The following is a 13,027-nucleotide window of genomic DNA, read 5'->3' as shown; positions in this document are numbered from 1 at the left end:
TCCAATACCTTCGTTTAAATCATCTCTAATATCTTCATTTAATCATCATTGACGCTCCAGAGTTTGTTTTGACATACAGTATCAGTGTTTGTCGTTACTAGGTGAAGTGTGTTTGTCAGAGGTTGGGTATGTGATGTTTGTTTTGACATCCTCAGGCCTGAAATTCTGGAGAATGTTTTGAAGGATCAAATAAACAAACGCCGGAAGAATATATCACAAGCAACGTCTATTTGAAAATAAGCGTATTTGTTCTTCAGGAAAACTAATTTCATTGTAGCATATTTTTCAAATTCAATACTTAAATCAATCGATCAATTATTCAAAGATAATCTGTTAGATAAAATTCAAAATATATTCCTTCTGAAATCATCTGACTTGATATTCCTTCTGCAATCATCTGACTCTATATTTCTGCTGCAATCATCTGACTTGATATTCCTGCTGCAATCATCTTACTCTATATTTCTGCTGCAATCATCTGATTCTATATTCCTGCTGCAATCATCTAACTAGATATTTCTGCTGCAATCATCTGATTTTATATTGCTACTGAAATGCACTAAAGTTTGCAAAAAAACTGATATGCAAAAAAATATATACATTATATATCCATGCACTTTTTTCCTTATGTGTGTCACCCTGACAAAATTCAGCCCGGTAGAAGGGCGTATCAGGGCTACGACTGCTGTCAGTGGGTAAGAAAGTATGTCGCTATTCGGACACTTTGACTTATCAATTTTTCTAAGTGTGTCCATGAGATGGGCAGGCAATATCACTAAGTGGTCGGCGTAGAGCTTCTTATTGTGTCAGAGGCCGTAGCGTCGCTCGCGATTAGCTGGCACAGTTGGTGCCATTTAATTGTCTGGGGGAGGTGGTGATTAGGTCTAGCTCGCCACTCACAGAAATTACCGAGACTTTGAGCAAATGATGATGCACTATCCGTTCATGCGTGGTTAGCATGATCTGGTTTGTCCCTGGCAAAAAAAACGTACCATGCACAAAAAGTGTGTCACTAATTGGGACACTTTGACACATTAATTTTTCTACTACGTACACAAGGTGCGTCGCTATTTGGACACCTTGACCCATTCATTTTAGTGAGTGTGGCTATGGGACACTTTGGCGCCACTTAATTGTCTGCAGGGAGAATGTTAGGTGTGATTAAGCTCAGTTCGACACTCAGAGAAATAAGCTAGACGTTGTTTTGATTCACTTTCGCATATGTGTGGGTCATCCTGACCCAGTTTGGCTCGGCAAAAGAGTATATCGGTGCTACGTCCGCGCACTGCTTGAGCTTTGGCTAAGAAAGTGTGTCAACATTTTGACAATAAGACTCGTTAATTTTCTGAGTGTACTGCTTAGTGCCGTATTTAATTGCTCGGCACGCCTTGAACTTAGCAACATTACATTCCTGTAACTATCGTGTTTTTATTAAATCTATAATTTAATAGTTCTTCACTTTCAGTCCACGGACACCAATGCTATTCTTACCTGAAAACCTTGTAATGTGAGTAACCATAGGACTCGCAGCTCCAATAATGACAAAAACTTATAAGTCTCCATGCAATGAACCAAAGTTGATGCATGCGTGATTATTTAATAATATATAATGAATAATAATAATTTAGGGCTACAGGGTTGACCATCAATCAAAAATAAATTTGATTTTATACAACGTTAAATCTTAACTCTTGAGTAATCAAGGTTTTAAGAGAATTTGAGCCTGTTCTTGCGTGACATAATTACCCTATAAACAGATCAAGGATCTATGAGAACTAGAGTAATTATTTTCGAGTAATAATTACCCTGAAGAAAAGAGGGTTTGAGCCTGTTTTCGCCTTGAATAATTAGCCTAATGAACACCGGAGCACAAACTCTCGTAAAGTTCGAGCGTCCAAACTTGCATCCAATCGCAAAAGAATAATTATCGAGCAATCGCTGCGATCAAGTTGCCCTCAATTACAGGCAATTTAAGTTGCCTAAAGTTTTGGGATGAGAAGAAAAGTTTTGTCCGTACAAAGGTTCTCTGGCAAACTTTGTTCTTTCCCTCGCCGGTCTATAACAGACCTCAGCGTCAGATATTTCGTTGGTGCCTTGGTGGTAAGAAAGAAATTTTTACGTGTTACGTACGATGTAACGTGTTACATTCGTGTTACGTACGATGTAACGTATTACATTCGTGTTACATACGTGTTACGTACGATGTAACGTGTTACATACGTGTTACGTACGATGTAACGTGTTACATACGTGTTACGTACGATGTAACGTGTTACATACGTGTTACGTACGATGTAATGTGTTGCATACGTGTTCCGTACGATGTAACATGTTTCATACGTGTTACGTACAATGTAATGTGTTGCATACGTGTTACGTACGATCTTCATTATCCAGGTCAATGATGCTCTAATATACGAGCTCGAGATTACAGGTCGAGTATTTGATTGACCAAATAATACACAAGGCTTTAATGATGAATGTATGAGGATTTTTTCATGACATTCAAACAAGAAAACAATGCTGAATAATCCAAGCCTTTCAACAAGTATATTTCTATAGGACATGGAAAACTAAAAAGTAGTCACTTTGACTAGGAACGATTTAATAGTGAAATTGAAAACCAGTCTATATCACACACAAATTCTCACATAGAATGCAAGGTATTAAATATAAATAAGATTATTGAAACAACGTTTACCAGTTTGCTAACAACGCACGCATAAAGAAATTAATTAAACTCTAACAAACTCACAAGATATTCGGCTCAGAATGTGTGCTATTTCCTTTACCAAAATAAACAAATAAAAATAATGGTAAAATTTGGAATGCAATAGAAAGGAATGTTAGAGAATAAAAAAGGGGAAAAATAAGCGTAGGTCGAAATTTACATTATCATGAATATATAAAATGAAAGAATTGCGTATACATGCATCAGCATCGTGTTAAGGCACTATGATTCATTCACCTATTTAGAATTGTATAATTATATATATCTTGAATATACATATTATTCATAAATATATTCATACACGTGCGATTGATGACCAGAGAATTAGTTGACTTATATTATCAGGGCCGAAGTGGAAGTGGAACTTTTCTTCAGATGACGGTAGATTAAAATAGTCTACAACCTTCTTTGGGGCAAAATGTACAGATTACACCAGTCTCTCGCAGAACTCCCACTTCTTTGCAATGGCCATTGCTCAGTATAGTCCGGGGTTTGACGTTGCGGTCATGAGTGTCACGGAGCCAGTTCAATTCATCGATGTTCTTGAGATGAAGCTGCTCGATTAAAATATTCTGAGGTCGATTCAGATACTTTTTGGAGTCTCCAGATTTCATATTTATGACTTATGGCGATAGCTGAACCTCTCATCTCTACAGATTGAATTTCAGCTATCTATTTTCTGACTACCGGATTTGTCTGAGATCTGAAAGAATTTTCCGAGTAATTTTTGGTCCAAAATTTTACTGTTGTATCCTAGTTACTTATATTATGTACTTATTTCCACCAAAATTTCAATGTATAATGCTTCTTTAACTTGAAAATGAATGTTTGTTGCATTCGAAACGTCGTTAATAAAGAAAAACTACTTCCTGAAACTTGCCTTTTAATCTACCGTCATCTGAAGAAAAGTTCCACTTCCACTTCGGCCCTGATAATATAAGTCAACTAATTCTCTGGTCATCAATCGCACGTGTATAAACTATTAAATTCTGCCATCTAATACTAAATATATTCATATATATGAATATTAAACTATATCAATGTCTCCATAATTAATTCACAGGAATGCCAAGCTTCAAGAATTCCGAGATACAGCGAAGAAAATAGTGCCTCAGAGGACGTACCATCAAAAATACTTAGAACTATGGCAGAAAATTATTTTTCAAGCTAAACCCACCAATCCCAGACGAGAAATTGGCCGCTACGTGTATTTGGGCCGCTACGTGTACCTGGGCCGCTACGTGTACTTGGGCCGCTACGTGTACTTAAAGAAGTTGTTATTCCCGCTCCTGTTCGTCCCTGTAATGGCACACACTTACACTACGAGTTATATTAGACCTACAGTTCAGATCTATGGAAGCCTCGTCTGTCTCGTGCATTCAAAGCCCAATTTTCAGAGGATTGAGTCGCATGTTTATAATATGCAGATTAACGGTAGAGCTTAGAAAACCAGGTTTGAAATTGATACTTTTAACATAACTGCACTCAATTCGGTACGAAGAGACCACCTGGCGTCAAACTTGTACCGATATATTGTAATGATATCCTGTAGTGTTATCGCTTTGCTCGGAGAGTGGTTATCTTTTAAAGTGTTATTACTTAACCGTGAGAAATAACGTTAGTTCCCGGAGTAACTTGTTACCTTAAGTGCGGTAATGGTAACTCAAGAAACCAGGCTTCAACGTACGAATGCCATTGATCAATACCAGTAATGTAATCAAGCTGTTTAATCATTAAATGCATTCATATCACAACATGGATTTATTGCAAATCAGGGTAGACAACAATATACCTAAAAGCTGCCATATCGGGGAACATTTCATAGTGTAAACATAGCGGGAAAAGAGGCATAGTCTGTTACAATGTACAATACACTATTCCTCCAGCATCATCATCAATGCATGTTAAACTTGCAATGCACAACACACAATTCCACCTACAGCACCTACAATATAGTTTTCACTTACAATGAATAATACACCATTCCTCCAGCATCACCATCAATACATGATCAACTTTCAATACACGCAAATTACACACAATGCACATTCCATCATGCGCGTTTCTTGATATGTTCAAGTGACTAGTAAGACGGCAATATTACAGAAAGATTGTGAGGCAGTCGTCGTAAATGGTCGTGATGCTGCTAAATAATTATATACGCGACTCATCCTTCCAATATTTCAAATTACATTCAATGTAAAAGTTTAATTCATGCATTGCTATTCAGTAATAATTGTATTTGTACGAACGACTAGAATTTAGAAGCGTAGAAGAGTTTCTCATAATCAGATTTTTATGTTTGCCTTTGTCAAAAATTAACGTTTGTTACAGTAAAAAAAAAAACATGTAATATGGCTGATCATTTGATACTCTCCTGGCTGATAATACTACTCCCCTGTTACTTTTTATAATCATTAATTTATGATCGATGAAAAAAGAACATTAATATTGGCATAGAGTGAAGCTTAAATTCGGAATATCACTCTTAAAGATAATAGAGCAGGCCAAGAGAAAATATTAAAATTAATAAAAACATACAATTCATACAATATAAATTCAGATCAAGTTAATATACTAAAGAATATTAAATCTTAAATAAACAACACACATCAAACAACATAAAAATAACATTTGGTTTCGAAAATGAATAATAAAAATTAAGCATTGCATTACATTAATATTTCCTTCTTGATAATCATTTCAAGAAATGTCTTCATAATCTACAGAAAGACGCACAATAAATGTTCAGTAATTAGTAAATCTTGCATGTCAAGACCAATACTGATACAGCAGATATGATCTATTTGCTAGAAGCGTCCCCAGTTTGAAAAAAATTTCACATCCAGGTTTAAAATAAAAGTTTAAATGTTCTCATCCAGGTTCAAAGTTACGTCTAAATAGAAACATAAAATTGTTTCCTGTGACAAACATACGCAATGAACATCCACAAAGAAGCGCCCCAGAGAGCAAGCAACAAGTATGTGCCGTGGTAAGGCCCCACGGGCGTCCAACCAAACGGAAATATCCCCATCATGAGCTCGTGTCCAACATACAAAAGAATTGAATTGTAGCCTGCAAAACAGAAAGGATTGCCGCCCCATTTTTTATGCCAGTCAATGATAGTGTAAAACGCACTGAAAAGAATGAAGGCAAAGCTTGCAGTAATCAAGACGTAACTTAGTGACCAAAGATTCTTGTTGACGGGAACGATGCCATCTTCTTTCTTGAATTCACATAGGACACCGCCCACGATGCCCGAAGTTACGGCCCAAGTCAGTAGTCGAAAAACTCTGTTTTTGTGGTCATCGTATGTGATAAGGATCCGACCTGCAGCCACGCCCATCTCGAGCAGCAGGATGGACGTGAGGTATCCAAGGAGGCCTTCAGGGTCGTGGGACACGGAGTTCTGGTAGATTTTTCGCGCGGTGCTACTGCGGTAAATGTGGTTGCTGGTGAATATTAACCTGTCGATGTAGCCAGCAGCTCCGCCTGTGCAGTTACTGTACATGCCGTAGTTGTGTAGACCTCCAGGCCCAAGGTAACCCCTACCACATCCTGGTACTGGTAGTACATATGTTATTACTGCCTGGATACTAGCAAGCCCTATGGTGATGCTCCACTGCAACCATGGCTGCACTAAGTCCCTAAACATGTACCAGCCTCCCCAGTACTCTGCTGATGCTAGTTCAGGAGCTTCAAATAAGAGCACCTCCATGATTCCTACAAATAAATAGCAGCCTCCGAGTCTCTGCAGCACGCCTGGAATACGGAACGTTGTCAAGTTACTGTTGCTAATCCCGTTAATAACCAAGCCTAGAGAAAATAAAATGACAGATCGCTTGATAATTTTCCACACTATAGCCTGCCGAGTGACCTCACGTCTGAATTGAGCTTTGAAAGAGAACATCATCGACACTCCCATGATCCAAACAAACCACGGGAAGACGAGGTCAGCAACTGTCAGGCCATTCCAGGGCGCGTGCTGGAAGAAATAATAGTTCCCACCACCGTAGTTCACGAAGATCATGAGAGCAATGGTGAACCCTCTGAAGACATCCAGAGAAAGCAGTTTTCCCGATCTTTGCTTCACGCTTGTATCAGCCAGTGCATTTTCTGCTTCTGTTGAAGTAGCAGGAGCAAAAGTTGCTGGATTAAAGCTACTGCTACTTTGGTCATTGCCTGGGCCAGGCTCTGATATGTCATTTACGCTCGTCCGTGACGCTCGCAAGATTGGGGCCGTCTCCGTATCATCCTGCACAAACAAGAACAGCATTAAAATATAGAATGTAAATCAATAATTGTAATCTTTGATCAGTCACATGATTTATGAATATCATAAATATTCTGAAATCATTTTCATAATCTCTGCTCAGTCAAATAATGATTCATGAGCATCTTACATATTCTGGAACAAGAGTCTAGCAAGTAATTCCTCATTGTATTGGTTTGGATTCTAAACGATAATATTGTTGTTGAACTGTGTATCCAAATTAATACTTCAAAACATATTACTTTTTTAATTGAAATGATCTATTTAATTAGTTGACTCACTGAGCTGCTATCCATACGGGACTGAAGGAGTGAGGCCAACAGATACACCATGAGCAGCATGAAGTAGAACAGCAACGCATACAGCAGAGCTGTGGGACAGTTCAATATTTTACACATTTGAAAAATAAATAACAAGAATGTTCTCTCTTCATAAATGCACTCAAGGTATTCAGGTTCAACACAGCTCTGATAATGTAAAATTGCATCTCACTGACATAATTTAGATCAAAACTGTACATATTTATAAAATTTCAAATTTTTAACATTTTGAGCATGAAATATAAATACACTAACCTTAGTACTTTGGATCATCTTGGTGTGTGTCACTACAGAACAGTACTTCTAAAACAATCAGCATTGTTCTTCTTAACAAACCAATAGAGTAACAATCCATTAATAATGGATCACATCCAATAATAGTATATGCAGCTTGATGCAAGGTGTCAATAACAGAAATATTTATAATAGATACTCACGGTGGTAAGGTCCATCGCTGTTGTGTGTGAGTGAAATAGAGTAGCCACTGCTGTTCAGAGTCAGCAGGTATGAAGCTGACTCTTTGAAGTGAGCCTCAAATCTGAAAAATTTACTTTTATCATCCATAAATTCTTTATTTTATTATCATATTTCTCAGAAAATGTGAACAATAATTGTTTTCATGAATAGACTTCTTTCCTAATAGGTAGCTATCATAAAGAAATCATCACAGAAAATGTCTACAGCAAAAATGATCTGGACTAAGACTTTCAAGTTTATTCAAGAATTTCTGCAGGAATACCATTGTGGATGCACCACATAACCGTATGCACTTTTCATGTAGGTTTAAATTGAAAATATGATAATTATTCAAATGTATAAACTCAATGTTGATAGACTTAAAGGTCTGATGGAGTTCAGAAATGTTCTAACTTGAGATCTGTTAAGCCTAATTCAAAGTTTAACTTGAAAAACTTTCAAGTTAACTTGAAAAACTTTCAAGTTAACTTGAAAAACTTTCAACTTGAAAATGTTTCAAATGAAATATTGGACATAGGCTGAAATCATGAAGGAAAAACATATTTTATCTCTCTAAATTGAGTGTCAAGTGTATATCATCAATTTCAGAACAAACCAGGATCCCACATTTATGTAAGGTTAGGTAAAATTTGAAAGGCTGTCATGAGACAGTGAAGCACACAGTGAATGAAAGATAATCTGCTATTTGCCTAATACAATATTTTAAATGTTGAATTAAATGAGAAAATTTTACTCCAATGCATGAATGACGAAGATGAAACATAAGCAAAAATGTGCAAAAAAATGTTATAATGAAAAAAACTGTTGCTTGCTTAAGTATCAAACAGTTCAGCTAAAGTGTAGCTTTACTTAACTAAAATATTGCTTAGCAAGAGAAATACATTAGTTTTTATACCAGCAGGATCCTTACACTCAACACATAAATTTCTTAGCTGATTTCATGTCTTGTACTCACCCATAGAGTCGAGTATGCAGATGTTTGGTGCTCAGTAAGGTGGGGTATGTGGTGTTGACTATGAGGGAAGCGCTGCCATTGGGAGGCAATGTTGCGTAGTGCCAAAATGTGCACTGAAAACCAATCAAAACACATGCATCAACACAAGTAGAATTATTCATTTTCTTGCCTTTTCTTCATTCAGGAAAATTGCATGAATAGAATGTTTACATTTTACAGGTTATTGAATAGGTATCCATTAATCCAAGAGGTACAGCTTTCTATAAATAACTTTACATTCCACAAATATAGTACCGTATTTCAGACATTAAAGACATTAAAGACATTAATTCAGACTCCAGATTTAAATATTGTCTTTTAACTTCAAATGTATAGAAAAACAGAATTCAATGCGAAACAAAATTTTTTATATCAATCATATATTATAATAATCATTAATTTCATTGCATATAAATTTTAGCGCAATTTTAAGCAAAAGCTTATTAGCTAACATTTAAGAATATAGAAATAACAATACTTCATCAAGATTATTTTTTAAATAATTTATACAAGATTAATCACACAACTTATATCCTTACCTTGTAGCATTCTTTGCTCTGGCCATAAAGTTCGATGCTATTCAGGGCATCAGAATTGTGGACAACCAAGCAAGCTTCATCCATTTTGGAGTAGAGTGGCTGCTCCCCATTGTCACTAACATAGCATTCCACACCAGTTTCTAATGCTGAGGAACTCATTGCTAGAATTTCTCCAGTGATTTTAGAAATACCATTTGATTTGTAGTATACCTGTATTCAGTTACCAAAAATACTTTCTCAATTCATGGGGAAAGGCTGCAAAAAAAGTTTAAATTTTGAACAAGACCATCACCAATAGTATCAGAACTCTCGATGTCAAAGGCAAGTCAGGGCAATACCAACATTTTCTGGCAAAATAAAGTTAAAGTTTATATCAATAACTTCTTTATCAAAATATTTATATTTTCCTATCTCTTAATGAGAAAACAAAACCAAAATAAATAATTTTGATAATTTTTTAATCTATTAAAATACAACATATCACATCAGCATCAAAATCTATGTCTTTACCATACTGAAAAATATTGCAGTAGGTACCTATCAGTGGGCTGTGGATGAGGCAAAATTGCATAGTGACAAACCACAGATTTTTTTAGAATCAGTTCATTTTTAATTTCCTATCAACTCCAGATTTAAACCAATTTCTTATCCAGGGTGAAGAGTTTATTGAATGCATTGCCAATTTTTGCATTTGTAGACCAAAAATGTCACTGACACTACTCACGATGCATCACCAACAGTCTTTGAGATGCATCACCGACAGTCTTTGAGACGAGTCGTAGACAGTCGTTGAGATGAGTTGCTGACAGTCTTTGAGACGAGTTGCCGACTGTCTTTGAGATGCGTTGCCGACTGTCTTTAAGATGCGTCGCCGACTGTTTGAGATACATCACCAACTGTCTGAGATATGTCGCCAACTGTCTTTGATATGCGTTGCCAACTGTTTTTTAGGTGCATCACCAACTGTCTTTGAGTTTGAGGTGCATCGCCAAGTCCGACACTCTTTGAGATGCATGGCCAAGTCTTTGAGATGCGTGGCCAAGTCTTTGAGATGCATCACCGACTGTCTTTGAGATGCACTGCCGACTATCTTTGAGATGCGTTGCCGACTGTCTTTGAGATGTGTGGCCGACTGCACCAAAGCCAGAAGCTGGAACAGTCTGCAGGCCTGGGGCTTCCATAACTTTGGCTCCTTTGTTGCAGGTGTTTTGTTGGAGCCTAGAGACAGAACTATTTTGTAGAGCCCATGAATCTAGTGATTTGACATTTTATCCATTCCCATCCATCATAGTGGCAAAGCAGAGAGTTTTTTAGAGACTCCCTAAAGTTCATTTTTGAGTCCTATAAGTTGACTAGTCAAGTATCATGGATACCAGCATCATTATACTTAAGAAATTGGATTAAATCTTGAGTAAATGAGAAAATTAAAAATGAACTGATTCTAAAAAATCTCTGGTTTGTCGCTATACCATCCATTCTTGTTTCTTGACTCTTATTTTTCCATTCTTATTTTTGCTTGCTATTATTCTTATGCTTATGCGGCAGCGTGATGTGCCCTCAAAGTTTGTTTGAAGTGAACCAGACACCACAAAAAATGATTCATAGAATAATAATAATAGAATAACAATTCACATTTTTGCAATAAAACTTCAAAGTCCAAACTGCAGTGCAAGGCTTATATAAATAGTTTTCAATAGTACTGGCTGAAGGCAGACTATAACTGAAAGTCTAGAACCATCTTAACTGAAACCTTTTTATCGCCCTTTTTAATGTCAATATGTTCCCCAATGCCATCAAGCATTATGATCATGTGCTCTCGTGCTACTATGCGTGCACGCAAATGACGCAATTGTTATTTGTTGGTTCACTTGGTTGGGGACTTGGGGTTTTCTTCAATTATGGAGTATCCACTGTGACTGTATAATTAATAAATTATACCTAAATGGATGAATACTGGAGATATTTAAAGACTGAAAACCAAATTACGGCATTGGACAATGGACATACTGACACCCACTATGCAGAGAGAGTGATAACTGAAAACTCTTGCCAAAAATATTATTCAAAGTATACTCAGTCACGCTTAAACTTCCTGAAGCGCCAAGTTCTGAAATCTTTGTCACAAACTCACAGAATCAGTAGGTAAGTGAAGGCAATATCTGTCATAGCTTCTTTTGATGCCACAGTTTCGGTACAGACGGTACTGCCCCCAAACGCCCGAACAGCTGATGCGAACAGCGTAACGTAATCGACAATTGTAGACGTTTCCTATAATCCGATACACACACAATTAAATGAATTTGTAACTGTAATTCTTGGATCTTAAAGCAAGTTAAAAATGATGATTGCAACGAAAATTTAATCACTTGTGATTCGTGTTTATTTTTACATGATTTCCAGTTCCCTACAATGGCTAGATACATATAGGTCTTCTAAAACATCAACGCAAATTCTTTAATATTTTCTGGTTAATTATTGTTTCAGTTTATCTTGCAATCTGAAATTTTAGGCAAATTTAAATCCTTCGCAAAATTATTTAATATAGTTTGATCAGACTTTTATTCAACGAGGAGGAGTAGACACAAACGAATATTGCTGGAACTAACTCGTCCATTGTTGTCAGATCTCCATTATTTTGGTTCTGGGAGTAGATAGGGAGCAAGTTTGTAATGGCAACGTTTCAGTAAATACGATTCATGAACGTTTTTTGTAAATTATTTACTGTGTGGCACTAACTGTGTTTTGTTAGGTCATATACTCGTAAGAATTCCTTTATTCGTTAGTTGTTAAAATTGTGCAATGTGCATTATATTTTTTTGCATTTTCTGTTCTGTCACAATGACATTTTTTTAATTGAGGACCAGTGTTGATTCCTATCAAAATGAGCAACACTAAGGAATAATAAATTTAATAATTATTATTTGACTTTATTTTTGGATATGTTGCAGTTTTAATTTTTTAAATTTGTGACTTTATGTATGGACAATGGACAATGAAATGATAGCTCAACATTTTACATTTACTATAGGCTAATTCATTACTTTATGTTTCAAATTATTATCTACCTAGGTATTATATTTAATATCATTTCCAGCTTTTAATTATTTTAGTATTATCAACTTGCTTAGATTTGCTTCAGCAAGAATTGTGAGGTCTGTATTTTAGTAAAATAGCTTTGAATTAAAATTTTTGATCTTGACGGGTTCAGAATAATGGTTTAGGCCTAGTTATTCTGAAATTACTGATTAGGATATCCTAGGCACCTGAAATTTTTTTGGAAAACTATAAAAGTTTTTCAGTGTTTTTGTTGGCTAGATTAGATGGAAAAATTACTAGTGTCCAACTTGAAATGTTGGCAAAAGTTTCTTAAAACATTGAGGGAATATATTATTTTTTTCAGGTAGGGTAAACGCGGTATATTCCGACATCGTAGGTAATTCCGTCACTTCTCTAGTTTTTCCTTTATATTAAGCTTTGTTTTAGTTCCATGCGTTCATTGATGGTTGAAATGGTATTATTGCAGATTAACTACATCCAAAAAAAAGGGTGTTTTTTTTTTAATTATATGTTTTTTGGGGTGTAGATTACGAATCTGAAATCCATTTTTGGCGGTCGGCATCGGAAAACCGATTTTTTTCGCGACTTACTAACATGGGGGTTACGTAACTTACGTTACCCACTCACCTTTATTTA

At 36.1% G+C, this 13,027-nt stretch overlaps 1 protein-coding gene across 1 annotated transcript; it reads right to left on the bottom strand.

The window, feature by feature from the left end:
• Positions 1–5,371: 5,371 nt before the first annotated feature.
• LOC108680040 (heparan-alpha-glucosaminide N-acetyltransferase) lies at positions 5,372–11,500 on the bottom strand. The gene is made up of 6 exons (XM_018168804.2): positions 11,466–11,500; positions 9,335–9,589; positions 8,757–8,869; positions 7,762–7,862; positions 7,286–7,374; positions 5,372–6,986 (listed from the first exon to the last, which is right to left on the bottom strand). Exons 2-6 carry the CDS (start codon positions 9,491–9,493, stop codon positions 5,628–5,630), a joined length of 1,821 nt encoding a protein of 606 aa, XP_018024293.1. The 5' UTR covers positions 9,494–9,589; positions 11,466–11,500; the 3' UTR covers positions 5,372–5,627.
• Between the last annotated feature and the right edge of the window lie 1,527 nt (positions 11,501–13,027).

The sequence above is a fragment of the Hyalella azteca genome, unplaced genomic scaffold, assembly GCF_000764305.2.
Source record: "Hyalella azteca isolate HAZT.00-mixed unplaced genomic scaffold, Hazt_2.0.2 contig980, whole genome shotgun sequence".
Taxonomy (NCBI): Eukaryota; Metazoa; Arthropoda; class Malacostraca; order Amphipoda; family Hyalellidae; genus Hyalella; species Hyalella azteca.
This window is presented reverse-complemented; position numbering and strand designations above follow the sequence as displayed.

Excerpts from the sequence above, each read along its gene's own strand:
- LOC108680040 (XM_018168804.2), bottom strand. The coding sequence starts at position 9,493 with ATGAGTTCCTCAGCATTAGAAACTGGTGTGGAATGCTATGTTAGTGAC. Across the intron at positions 7,375-7,761 it reads CAGCGATGGACCTTACCACC|CTCTGCTGTATGCGTTGCTG; the intron begins GTGAGTATCTAT and ends ACTGTCCCACAG. Across the intron at positions 6,987-7,285 it reads CCCGTATGGATAGCAGCTCA|GATGATACGGAGACGGCCCC; the intron begins GTGAGTCAACTA and ends TTGTTTGTGCAG.